Source organism: Lasioglossum baleicum, unplaced genomic scaffold (genome assembly GCF_051020765.1).
Source record: "Lasioglossum baleicum unplaced genomic scaffold, iyLasBale1 scaffold0942, whole genome shotgun sequence".
In the NCBI taxonomy this organism is placed as follows: domain Eukaryota; kingdom Metazoa; phylum Arthropoda; class Insecta; order Hymenoptera; family Halictidae; genus Lasioglossum; species Lasioglossum baleicum.
Window position 1 is genome coordinate 35,763 of NW_027470001.1, and position 13,561 is coordinate 49,323.

General features: G+C 38.1%; 1 protein-coding gene across 1 annotated transcript; it reads right to left on the reverse strand.

The window, feature by feature from the left end:
• Positions 1 to 10,781: 10,781 nt before the first annotated feature.
• LOC143220411 (uncharacterized) lies at positions 10,782 to 12,665 on the reverse strand. Its single transcript, XM_076446066.1, has 4 exons — positions 12,660 to 12,665; positions 12,480 to 12,614; positions 11,693 to 12,138; positions 10,782 to 11,577 (listed from the first exon to the last, which is right to left on the reverse strand). The coding sequence occupies exons 1-4, from the start codon at positions 12,663 to 12,665 to the stop codon at positions 10,782 to 10,784; spliced, it is 1,383 nt and encodes a 460-aa protein (XP_076302181.1).
• Positions 12,666 to 13,561: the final 896 nt, after the last annotated feature.

Consider the following 13,561-nt stretch of genomic DNA (forward strand, 5'->3'; position numbering starts at 1 on the left):
ATCGTAGCATCGGTATTTTTATTCGCGAATAAGAGGAGAAACGAGGAATGTTTTTATTGGAGATTTTACGTGTATATTTTGGCGATGGTTGAATCAATTAAACGGTTCATCAATTCTCGAGTAAATTGTTGAATTCTACAGGTTTTCCAATATGAATAACACCAGTGATCGAAGCGACTGTGAATTTATACATATTTTTCCGTCGAATGGAATTCATGACATCTGTATTGATCATCGGGAAAATTTTTTTAAACTGTACCAGCTTACCAAAATGAATGGTAGCAGTGGCTGAGAAAGCTGTAATTTAAAGCTAACACACTGTGTGGTGTATTAGATATCATCACAGGAAAGTTAATCGAATTAAAGTTAAAGTGAAATTACAACTTCGTATTAATTGGTTAATTTCTAATAGCTGTATATTTTCTCTTTTTTTTTTTTTTTGCTTTTAGATTTCATTTATTGATTCTTTTTTTACGAGTCCAAACATAGGAAATGTGCTGCAGAAGTTGCTGGAGGTTAGTAAATTTAGAATTTGAAGACAGTTGTGTAAACATAAGGAAAATTCAACGTCAGCTCGTGGAATTCAAGGCTGGTGACTTTTCTTTGGAAATTGAGCCACGAGGAAAACCGCAAGCAAGCCATCGACCATAAAGTTTTAAGAGGTTTTAAAAATAAGACATTTCGCCATTATTCGTCCCTCGAATACAAAGGACAAATGTGTTCCACGTGAATCGAGCGATGCACAAACGCTTAAACGGAGTTAATCAGCGAAGCTACTTCAAAGAAATAAAAACATGATCCATACTCGAAACGTGTTGTCACTTGCGATGAAAAATGAATCTTATATGATAATCGAAAACGTTCGAGACGATGGCTGGATAAAGATGAACGCGTAGAACACGTGCCAAAACCACATTTTTGCCCGTGGAAGATAATGGAGACCGTTTGATGGTCATCCGCAGAACTTATCGTTTCCATTTCCTACGAAGACACCAAACTTTGCCACTTGCCAATTTTTATTTCATCGAATATCCCTTCGAATAAATCTCAAATAATTCTCGGAAATAAAAGATGCATACAAATATACAGACGTCGCTGATTGGAATTTATCATTCTAGATCTAATAATAACAAGTAAATATGATATTCCAATGTAACTACGCACAGTTGAAGTTTCATTTGACCAAATGAAATTTCGCATGCACCGAGCTATAATACCTTTGGCCACGCTGTTTAAGACTAATCAAGAGGAATTTAACCCCCGGAAAAATGAGATCATGGCAATTCGTGTTCCTGATTTCATAGATGAACAGTCGAGAAAGAAATGTGAAATACTGACAATCCGAATGACGAGTGAAGTTCTCTCGTTGAGAGTTTACAATAATAATGACACGAGACTGGAGAAAGCGATTCAATTGGAACAAATCGATATCGTCTTGAATTAGTACAGTTACGTAGGCTCCTTGAACTTGATGTAATCACGATCTGTCTTATATATCAACGAATAACCGATTGCAATGGTGTAACAAGTCGGAGAACAGGATCGGAAGTTCAAAAACTTTTGAGATTCTCGCAACTCTGTTTCTCGTACGAAGCAACCTTGACGTGGAAGCCGTATTTCACATCGTGTGCCACGATGTAAAGGCTTCGTGTCACAGTACACTTGTACGATTCGTTCAATTACATTAACTGTCTGTTCAAACCATGACACACAAAAATGGGAAAACGAAACCGGTGAGAAATGAACGGGGCCATTTCTCAGAATAAACGAGCAATTTTTAATACGATTTTGAAATAATACGGATACGATTATAACGCATTCAATTTCTGCTTAATTTTTAATTATATGTCATAATTAAAAGCGTATATTGCTTATAAAGTATTCCGTGTGGCTTGAAAACGTACATGTTCGATTATATTTCTTAAGCTTTTCAGTACGTTATTGAAATTAATTCGTGCGAGATTTGTATAATAATATACTAAAAATGATAAGATATTCAGGTTAGCACGCACCTTGCTGAAAAGGTTAAATAATGCTTTACATACGTTTAAAAGTTAATTTATGCATATACTTAGAAATTAATATGACTATTAATATCGCGCATCAGTGCAAATACAAATCAAAGATCATGGTACCAAAGAAATTACAGGATCTAAAAGACTCTGATAAAAGAGTTTAGAAAAACCTACCAAGCATAATATACTATTCTATCCTATGAGAATGCAAGACTTCGTTTGAAATTTCCCACAAGACTGAAACTTTGTTAATAAGCCAATTAACCCTTTACGGATGAGAAACGAAGTTAACGATTCATCGAGTATATACTAAATAATAATAAAATAACAAATCGAGGGAAATTTTCTAAATGAAAAAATGTATCCAACATCGATGCTAATGCTAAAATTATTTTTCGTTATATTCCAAGCAGCATTCACTTTAAAAAATAAAAATATTTCCACGTGTATTACGACATGCATGCGTAAAGGGTTAAAATAGAAAAGAAATTCCGAAAAATAGGAAATCAGTAAGAAGACAGAAATTCTTTCCGAACTAAATGGCCAGATCAAGATCTATTCTGTATCGCTTGATTTACAGCTCCTTCCATAGCCTCGTTTTTACTCCTAATCATTCCAGCGCCTCTAAATTACCGTCACACTATCTTATCGTGCAGTCCCTTTTACAGGATCGTAAATACGAGTCGCACAGTGCCTAAGAGAAACAGCCACGTGCCCCCGCGTGTCGTCGCTGTAAATTATTCAAAACCGGCACAATAATGAGTAAGCAACTTATGAGCAGGTAAGCCTCGCCTTACCACTTATTACCATACCTCGAGGATGCTAACAAGTAGCAAGCGAACCTTCCTTCGAGTAACTCGATTTTTCTCGCTTCCTCTAACTCTCTGCTGTACTTCACGCTTTACGTCTGATCCCTCGAGTTCGAACTGAACCTGTGTCGGAATACTTTCATATTTGTACGGTTCCTTACACGAGTAACACGTGGCCTGCTTTTCCCTTTTCCTTTTCTTCCCTTTTCTTCTTCGCAATTCCAAGCGAAACTGTCAAAATTTTTCATTTTCCAAAACTTTTACAAGCTTTACTCTACGGTGTTATCTTAATCCTTCTAATTCGAGACCAAACATTATCGAAATTTTAATTTCACGTACGAACAACATCGAAATTCGAAGCGAGACATATTTACATCGTATCCTAATTCCAAGTCAAACAGCGTTAAAAACTTTTACTCCTATAAATTACGTATATAAATAATATTGAAATTCGAAACGTGACGATGACTAAATTTTGCTTTTAAATATTTTACATATATCGAACTGTAATCCTTCTAATTCGAAACCAAACATCGCCGGAATTTTCGCGATACTTTTATGTATTTCACGTATAAATAATATATGCACGGCCTGTCCTTTGCAATTCAAACAGTGTCTAAATTTTACTTTTACATGTCTTACATATACCATGCTCTAACCCTCCTAATTCCAAGTCAAACATGTAACAGAGTTTTATTTTTGTCTAGATACGCTTCTATGTAATGTACAGATTAACGAGTTGATTTTTCTAAAGCGAATTTAGTTAATACACCATGAGACTGTCGTTCTAGAAGACTTTTAGAGAGACCGAACGAGTGACTCAGTGTATATCGAAGAAGAATCACGAATGAAATATAACGGATAATAGGTTACTTGAATTGGAGAAACAACAGAGTGGCTGGTCATTCATGGAACAACATGGAACGCTCCTTAACTCTGAGAGTCTCTTATTGAAATTAAAAAGTACAATCTTGTTCCACGGCAAGTAAGTGTTAACTCTTCCTAAATTAGGTCTCAAACTCCAAGGCTATCGCGATAAATCTTCTAAATATTAACCACTTGAACGCAAATCCATTCATCTTCCGCAATCAACCCCTCGAAGCCTTGTATACCTAACAAATCTTCGCTTTAATCTCAACGTTGCTTCTGCTTTTCCTGATCTCGACTCATCAAGTATCCACGATAATCCGCAGCATTGTAGAAAAATGCATTGATCAATTCACTCAATGAGACACTCGATAGCTCAACTAATCAACGCAATGTTTTCTAAGTTCCTCATTGCCAGTGGCTAGACAGGTGATTAATGATTAATTCTTCGGAGACGAAAGAATCCTCCGGAGCCGATCGGTTAAACTCGAACAATAATCTTCAGGGAAAAAACCGGCAAACCGGAGATAATCGGTTTGATGCAACTGGTAATTCACGCCGCAGAAAAAAATGCATTAATCAGCCTACTTATCGAAACGTTCAGCAGTACCAGTTCCAGAGCCTGCGTTCAACGTCCAACTTCTCATAAAAGAAACGATGAACCAAAGTTGATCCCACTGAAATGCTAACTCTCGACGTCTCTTAAAACTATGCGCATCAATCGATCTATTGTAAACGAAGCATTAGATAGCCAAACTGATTAACGTCAGTTTTTACAAATTCCTCGCTACCGAAAACCGAAGGGATGAATGAAAATCGGCGAATTTACATGAGACGATGATCCAACTCCTCGGCGAGAGCACCGGGTGAAAAAAATCTCTGGCTTTGGTGTTATTAACGAGTTAAGGAAGTTGCATCCATACACGAGGAACCATGGTTCGATATCCAAAGTCTAATGAATAAACGTCAGTTTTTACAAATTCCTCGATACCGAAAACCCAAGGGATGAATGAAAATCGACGAATTTACATGAGACGATGATCCAACTCCTCGGCGAGAGCACCGGGTGAAAAAAATCTCTGGCTTTGGTGTTATTAACGAGTTAAGGAAGTTGCATCCATACACGAGGAACCTTGCTTATCAATAAACATCAGTTTTTACAAATTCCTCGATACCGAAAACCGAAGATATGAATGAAAATTAACGAGTTTACATGAGACGATGGTCCAACTCCTCAACGAGAGCACCAGGTGAAAAAAATCTGTAGCTTTGGCCTTATTAACGAGTTAAGAAAGTTGCATCCATACACGAGGATCCTTGCTTATCAATAAACGTCAGTTTTTACAAATTCCTCGATACCAAAAACGGAAGGGATGAATGAAAATCGGCGAGTTTACATGAGACGATGGTCCAACTCCTCGGCGAGAGCACCAGGTGAAAAAAATCTCTATCTTTGGTCTTATTAACGAGTTAAAGAAGTTCCATTCATACACGAAAAACCTTGATTCGACAACTAGAGTCTGATCAATAAAGGTCAGTTTTTACAAATTCCTCGATACCAAAAACGGAAGGGATGAATGAAAATCGGCGAGTTTACATGAGACGATGGTCTAACTCCTCGGCGAGAGCACCAGGTGAAAAAAAATCTCTACCTTTGGTCTTATTAACAAGTTAAGGAAGTTGCATCCATACACGAAGAACCTTGGTTCGACAAGCAGAGTCTGATCAATAAAACGGAAGCAGCCATCGTCCATCGGAACCAAGGGAGCTCCGACAAAGGGGATAGGGTGTAGGTGCTCAGGATGGAACTGGAGTCGATCAGGATCAGGATGGAACGAGATATCGGGATGGTGTTTCGCGGCGCGACGAGGTCAGAGAAGCAAAGAAAGAGAAGGCAGGGCTTGTCGTTTCGCCGCAAACCCGAAAATATCCATGTCGGCCGGTATGTTGAAACCTGGCATAAGCTTTGGCCGGCTGCCAGAAGAGCGGTACTCGGTTGGAGGCCACGCCAGGCCAGAGGCGAGCGGCCTCGTCGCTCCGAACGTCCGTTAGGCCTGGCGAAAAAAAAGCAGAGAAAAAGGAGAAAGAGGCGAAGAAGAAGAAGACCATAGGCGGTGTTCGTGTCGAGGAAGGATGTACGAATGACGTTTCTCAAGGAAGAAATTGAGCTACGATGCTGATAGCCTCGCAAGCTTATCACTGGATTACCCTCGGCGACTTTTAACCATTCGCTGACCTTTTAACTGGTCGGTACTGGTTCACTGTCTCTTCTGGTTTTCTCTTTTGGTGATAACGTGCCATTCTGTGAGGCTTTTCGACAGACGTTATACGATACTTTCCTATAGTTTATTATTTCTCAGGAGTGAACAAGAAATTTGACGTATCGATGGATCAAATATTTTTAAAAGATGGTGAAGTTTAATTTGTTCGATTGTAAAAGAAGATACACAATCTGATAATTATTCCAGATAAAATTAACTACCCGAGGAATATTCAAAGATTAGAAGAAACGGTTTAAATAAAAATTGATTTGTTTCTCTCCAGTTTAATTAATGGTGTTGCTTTACTAAATAAAGAAAGCCGATATCAAGTATCAAAGTTTGACTATTTTAAACGCGTTATATCAATTAGCTTTAAAACGAGTGGGATGGTTGTTACAGTGAAACACGTGGTGCGTTCGATTCCACCCACGGCTACTCTTTTCAGATACCCGTAAATTCGCAATTTACTTCTATTTCTGCAATGACAAATGCCAGTCCTTGAGCGAAGTCATGACGTAATGCGTTATCTCAGTGTCAATCTTAAAATTAATGTCCAACTACATCGCGTGAAAGTGTCGTACACGATGATTACGAACAGCAAACTGCTTGGTCATTAATATGCACCAAAAAATGCCTCTCCCATGCAATTTAATCGCTACGATAAATCTGCATAACTTATGTCTAGGTAATCGTTCTTAAATACAGCTTTTCTTAGCAACTTTTCGTGTTACTTTAATACGGAGTGAAGGAACAATTATTATTTCCTTTCATCTATTTCGAGAAAATATTAACTCCCGATATATAGATATATATATATCGTGAATGAAATATAATCGAACGAAGAACTCTTATCAAACTTATAAAACGCGAATCGAAGATAAGCTGGATACGATAACTTAACGCAACTTGCGTTAATCAGAAAAATAATCGAGAGGAGGATAGACTAAAAATTAAAAAAAAAAAAAACTGATTTTAAAATGTAACGTCCATAATCGAGTAGCTTGAGCATCGAAATATCGATAACGATATTTTTGTATTGAGCTATCTTGAAAATCAGTCTCATTCACCTCGCAGGGTATCGTTCGTCAAAATAATAGTACTAAAAAATATAAACATAGATTAATCGTTTAGAGTGCATGGTTACGAGGTCAGATTAAATTTTATAGAAGAATACGCGAACCTTGGTTGATTCAAATTTTCAATTCCGATTCCAACCTGAACAGCGAACTGTTATCGACAGTACAAATGCCTAAAACAAATACAGGTCGATAAATTAATATAGTAATAAGGACGGTATAATGGTTTTTAAATATTTATAATCACTTTTACGATCATTCACGCTAATCGTTTGATGTCACCTTACAATGAAACCTATTTCGTCGCGAACAGCGTATGAAACTGGTTACAAAGTTGAATGGGAAGTAAGCCATTACGTTGAGTCAGGGAACTGTCCTTAATTTACCGGCTCTATGTTTCAAATTATTGATACAACGCCGTTAAAATAATTAACTCCCATTATTATATCCACGGTTTCACTTTTTCTCTGCGTACAGACGACGAACACATTATGCTTGTTTTTTGTCGTTACCGATAGACAAAAGTTGAACGAGTGCCGCGATTGCGCAAAGCACAAATTACCTGAGGTAGACTCGAACCTTGTTCCACAGATAATGCAGCTCGGCAAGAAAGTCGAATTATTGCTTCTCGCTACAGCTCGCGGCGCACTTTGTATCATAATTTACATTTCACGCGACGCATGGTGTACATTGGTATGTAAATTAATGTAACGAAAAAGATTCTCGGAGAAACGATTCGCTTAAAAAAGCGTTTAAGCTGACCGTTACACCGCAGTGTAATAACTAAACTTACAAAACGCTTATAAAGCTGACGTAAAACCATGAACATTTAAGATACCATGGTTCGAATGGCAAGCTAAATAAATACGACGTAACCAATATTTTATTTCGCTTCCCCTCCTCTATCATTACCTCCCCACTCTGTCCTTCTGGTAAACTTCAAAGAACACGCATTTTAAACGATTCAAAACAATCGTGAATAAAAAGAAAATATTTACGCGATATTCACGGAAATCGTGATCCACGGAAAAAACGATCGTATAAATAATGAACCTTCGATGAACGCGAGTCGATAGTTTTGCCATGAAATTCTGAATTTCTATTTAATCTATCACATGGCATTAAAAACGCTCGTCCCATGGTCAGATCGGAAAGGTTAGTAAATCGCTTTGTAAAACAGCCGTATTGAGCCGAACTAAACCGAACATATAGGTTGAGCAAGTGAAAGTGAGGTTAGGTTGGTAGCATCACGTGGTGCACCACGGGGTCCAAACGAGGTTAATCAAGAGACCAAGAACCGAGCGCCGGCGCAACCAATGAACATAAAATACGTGCTTACTATTCTGTATTCCTTTTCTTACAGTTTACTTTAGACAAGTCTTCCAAAAAAAGAAGACATTCGTTTGTTCCCTTCGTACATATACAATTCGGTATCAACGAATGAAAATAAAAAGGAAAAAAAAAAAAACAATTAACATGCAAAGTTAAACGTCACAACGAAGACATCCGTGTTGAAAGAAAATATCGACACGGTGATTCGTCAATGGAAACAAGAAAAACACGTTTCATATTCGTTCGATCGCCGCTAGTCAGCGCTGAAGTAGTATTTGCGCGAATTTCGAAGAAAAGAAAAAATGCGCGTTCTAACGAGACGAATGAGCGAGAGAGAGGAGGGGAGATCATCGAGCCCGCATATGCAGGAAATACCGAAAGATATTCTTATATTACGAATTAAACGGAATTACGATGATACTTACCAATCAATGGAAAAATACTAGGTTGATCGAGCAGCGACTTGAGACTGTTTTCAACAAGAGTGGGAGAAGAACGATCCTTGTCACTCATTTCACGCACTGCGCCACGAAGCCGCACGTTCTGAGGGTACACACGCACACACAGTCGGTTCGTATACGGAACACCGCACGAAAGAACGGACGACAGATATAGATAGACTTTCTATGTGTATACACGCCAACTACAAGTGTGTACGCGGAGCAGAAACAGCACACACACGAATATAACGGTGTAATAACAACGAGCACGCAGGCAACGAGAACGATGTGCCTCCCGTGGGACACAATTAAATGACGTTCTTCCAGACCGGCAGAGAGAAAAGGCGCCCGCACCCGAACCTCTCACCTCGTCACGCTGTTTCTACTATCACCCGAGACGGTCGCGGCCCGTTCGAACACTCTGGCCACGTTAAAATAAACGCGGAGCGCTACCCAGTACACGGTGCTCTTGAAAATCAATCTAAAAGTGGATCGGCTGGTGGCGCAATCTCCTGGCTACCCTCTGGACCGACTCGCGAACAAGTGAACGACGCCTGCCGTACTGATAACGAACACTGTCTTTACTTTTGGCTTATCGCGATGCGCGCGCATTCAACCGTCCTCCCTTTTCCCCTCTCGCGTGCTTTCTTGCCCGTGATCAGCGGTTCTCGCGAAATCTTTCATCGCGATGTTTCTTTCCTTTTCCTTTATTTCAGATTATTTTTCCTCCACGATATACCATCTCGTAAATGAACTACGGACCTCCGAGTGCGATCATCCAAGTATTCATTTTATTTCTTTCTTTTCTTAACATTCTCGTATAGATTTGATAGGTTCGGTGTTAAAAGTGTGTTTCGAAATCGAAAACGCAGTTGTTTCGTATTTTCTTCGAATTTTAAGAACTTGTCTTTCTTATTCGCAAGTTCTTCTGTATTAATATAAAATACGGCTTAAAAGAGTATGTAGCCAGGTTTTTCTATATGTAACTTATAACCACACAACCTAAAAATGATCTTTATAAGGTTGTTAGCAGAAAATTGTATGAGAAATATTAATACTCGTGAAATGAAAATTCATTTAATAAGTTTACGTTTGAACGTCAAAAATTGAATCGTATGCATCTGCTCAATGAACCTAAAACAAACTTAAAAAAGAAAAGGATGTTATCGAAATACTTGTAAATGTTAAATGTACAGAAAGAAACTCTTATAGTTAATTACACGGTTGAAAGTGATTTTGTTACCAATTAAAAAACTTTTCATACGTTGTATGCTGAATACTTTATGTCATTCTTTATGTACAAGTCTATGAAAACTAAAACGGATTACAATTTTGATGACTTATGTTTGTATAGTAATACTTGTAAGTACAAATTGAACACTATTTGGAAGTCGTAGTTGTTTGAAATATTTCTGAGTCCCTGTAAGGAGGCAAAATGCTCAATTACAATATTAGTACAACGCATCGACATTTATGATTCATATGATTGTCAATTACTTTCATTAATACAAATGCTGAAGACAACTTTTACAGAATCTTTTGCACATAACTATCAAGAATTATGTATTTTTCCCTATTACATGTGAAAGTACTAACTACACTCGCATACATATTAACCTTCTAATAAAGCTCTGAACAAATTCATATCCTAAAGTACTGCGTTAAACTTATAAAATCAATGCCAAATAAAAACATAAATAAAAAGGGAATTTTAGAATAAAATATTAGTTACTCGCGTTATCTCTGGTTGAAAATTATTTTAAAAGTTTCTCGAAAGTTAAACCTTTCTGGAAAACGAAGAAATAAAATACAAATTAAACAGAAACATTCGGGAAACGAGTATTTACAGAAAAATATTACACTGCATGAATCAATTGTGCCTTCAATGTTCGATTATCTGTTCGTATTTGAATGTATGAAGTACATTCACCAGAGCTATCTCATTTAGAAAGTAGTTTATGTATATCGCTCGTAAAATCATTCAGACCCAGACGCTCAAAGACTCGGTGGTAGTTTGAGAGGTGGCGAAGCTGTTACGCTGTTTATTAAAGAGAGCTTGTATTTCAGCTGGAGTAGAAGACCATCTACGATGTCTGGCTTTTTCCAAAGGTACCTCGGGTAAACCCACCTCCGTGTGACAACCTCTTATGGGGGAAATTGGCAGACCATTAGGTAAACCGATTTCTTGGAAAGAACTCATAGAAGAAAATCCACTCTCATCCTCGACACTGCTTACACTAGCAGCTGGTTTTGATTTCGAAGATTTCTCCTTCTCCTTTTTTTCTACTTTCCTAACACGTTTATTTGGCGTAGATGTTGGTGTACATGTGAAAATGCCATCATGATCTGGCATGGAAACATTAAAGCAATTATTATTTGAAAGTGTATCCTCTTCTTCGGTGGTTTTACTGCTTCCTGAGTTGAGCGATGTGGCGTCAATGGATCTCCTTACACCGGGAAGAAGGTTCTGCAAATTTCGATCAACTTCCACGGTATTCGATGGCGATTTTAAGAAACAAGTTCTACTATCGTTATCGGTACTACTCGATTCGTTTCCACGATCACAGCTGGACCGTCTGGTGTATGCAACAGTTTCTTGTATGCTGGTAGAATTTACAAAGCTGCTATTCTGTAAATTGAGTGCTACTCCGTTGGCGTGGTTATTATGCTGATGATGATCTATGGGCGACGGAGATGAATCGTTATTCTCTATCGACGAGACTCGGACCAGATCAGGCTCTCTCATTGCGAGCAACGACTGAACGGTTCTCATTAACCTGGAACAATTAATTTAAAATACGTTACCATCTTAAAATACCGATCATTCTTATACAACTAATTTTAAGTAATATAAATAATTATATAGATTATATGAAATTTACAGTTACATACCTAAATGCTTCTTGAGATAGTTTCTCAGGCGGTATGTCATTCGGATCCAGCTCTGATTGTTTCGGTCGTCTATAAACAACACCGTCGTGGGTTTTATTGAGATTCTGAGATTTATTACGCGGTGGAGTACAGTGCGCTGGATCATTTCTACGAAGCATCGACCAGGTGAACTCGCGGTAACTCGTGGTGCACGGTGAGATCTGTGTGACCGATTTCGCCCTCGCAAAGCGAGAAGAACTCGAAGACGAGGATGCTGAAAGAGCACGATTCGGCGAAGAATCCGCATGAACAGTGTGAACGCTACGGCTACGTGGAACCCGCCCCATTGAATTCTTGTCCTTAAGATTACTCTTCTCGTGAAGAATATCCAAGCTCTTACGGGCTCGGTCCAGGAAACGTACCACCTGCTCCATCAGTGAACGGTACATTTGTCGGTTCGCCTCTATCTGCAATTTTTTACCATCATAAATATTTGCTTAGTCTATCCTTTTATATTTATATTTTTCTTTAATCTATAATAGTTTTTAATTATCATAGTTTATACTTTATTATTATTAACGTCTTACGGATTTGCCTCTGTGGATATTAATTTATAATACCTTCGACTATCGTATCCGAATACAGTGGTATAAAAACGAAATTGCTAAAAATAGCAGTTGTATATTTTTTGGGGCCAAACGTGAAACATTCAAGGAATGGGGATAAGGTAATCTGGTCGAGGACACCAACAATTTCCTCTTGTAAATCAAGTATGTTAAACGATCGTTATTCATGGTTAAATACAAACCTGTTTTAGTTGCCACTGCAATGTCTCAACCTGTGTCTGGAGGAAAACACTGTCTATAACTTGTACATAAGGTATCTGATTGGTCGTTAAGGCGTTCTGTAGTCTTCGATTTTCTTCGATCAACGACTGGCATTGCTGAAACAGAAATTATGAAACTGCTCAGTTCTCAGTGATAATTACTCGCATTTTTGCTTTCTCCTCGTTCTTTCTTTTTTTATTTTTAAATTCAATTTCTAATTTTTGTTACGCTTATATTTAACGAGGAAAGTGTCCAGCTCTCCAGCGACTTTCCTGAACGTAATAATCGTTTCAAAAGAGGAAAGAAGCGCCGCGCTACGGTGTATATGTATACACGAGTTAATACAAGGTTTCACCTTGCGTAGGAGATTTTCACACGGTGGAGTGAACACGAATCAACGTTAGCAGAGCGTACACCTGTTTATTGTACGGACATTGCTTTTCCAATAGCGGTATATTTTATTTAAAATAACACTCTGCTCTAATAAGCTTTAAACATAGAAAAAGTAATAGTATTTCGAGATTTCTGTTCAATCTACGATTTACATTCAAAAATTATTTGCCACTCGTACAACAGTCAATATACCAGGGCTCTTTACTTTCTAAAACAATATTCCACAATTTCTACTAAATTTACCACCATTATCTCCAAATTTCTGTTAAATCGATGATCCAAAACTCGAGCGTATTTACTAAATTCGTATAATTTAAAGAATCCAATTAGGTTGCCAAGAAATTCCTTCCTTTACATCGACATGGGAATAATTAAATATCCAAATATCGACCCTTTGGATCCTCGACTTTGAAACTCTGCGTTACACTACCCTGGCAGCATTCTAATGGGGCCCGAATAGGAAGTGCAGAAAGAAGATGGCGTAATTTTTGTTCAAGTTCAGAGAATTCCAGTCACGAAATGAGTCATTGAACAAACAATTAAACATCGGCGAGCAGTTACTTCAGACTACTTCAAAAGCTTGGAACATCGATAATGCGCCGGCACTCGAACTGGCCGGCACATTTGCATATTTCTTTCTTTTCGGTGGCCGAGTCGCGGAGACGGGCAT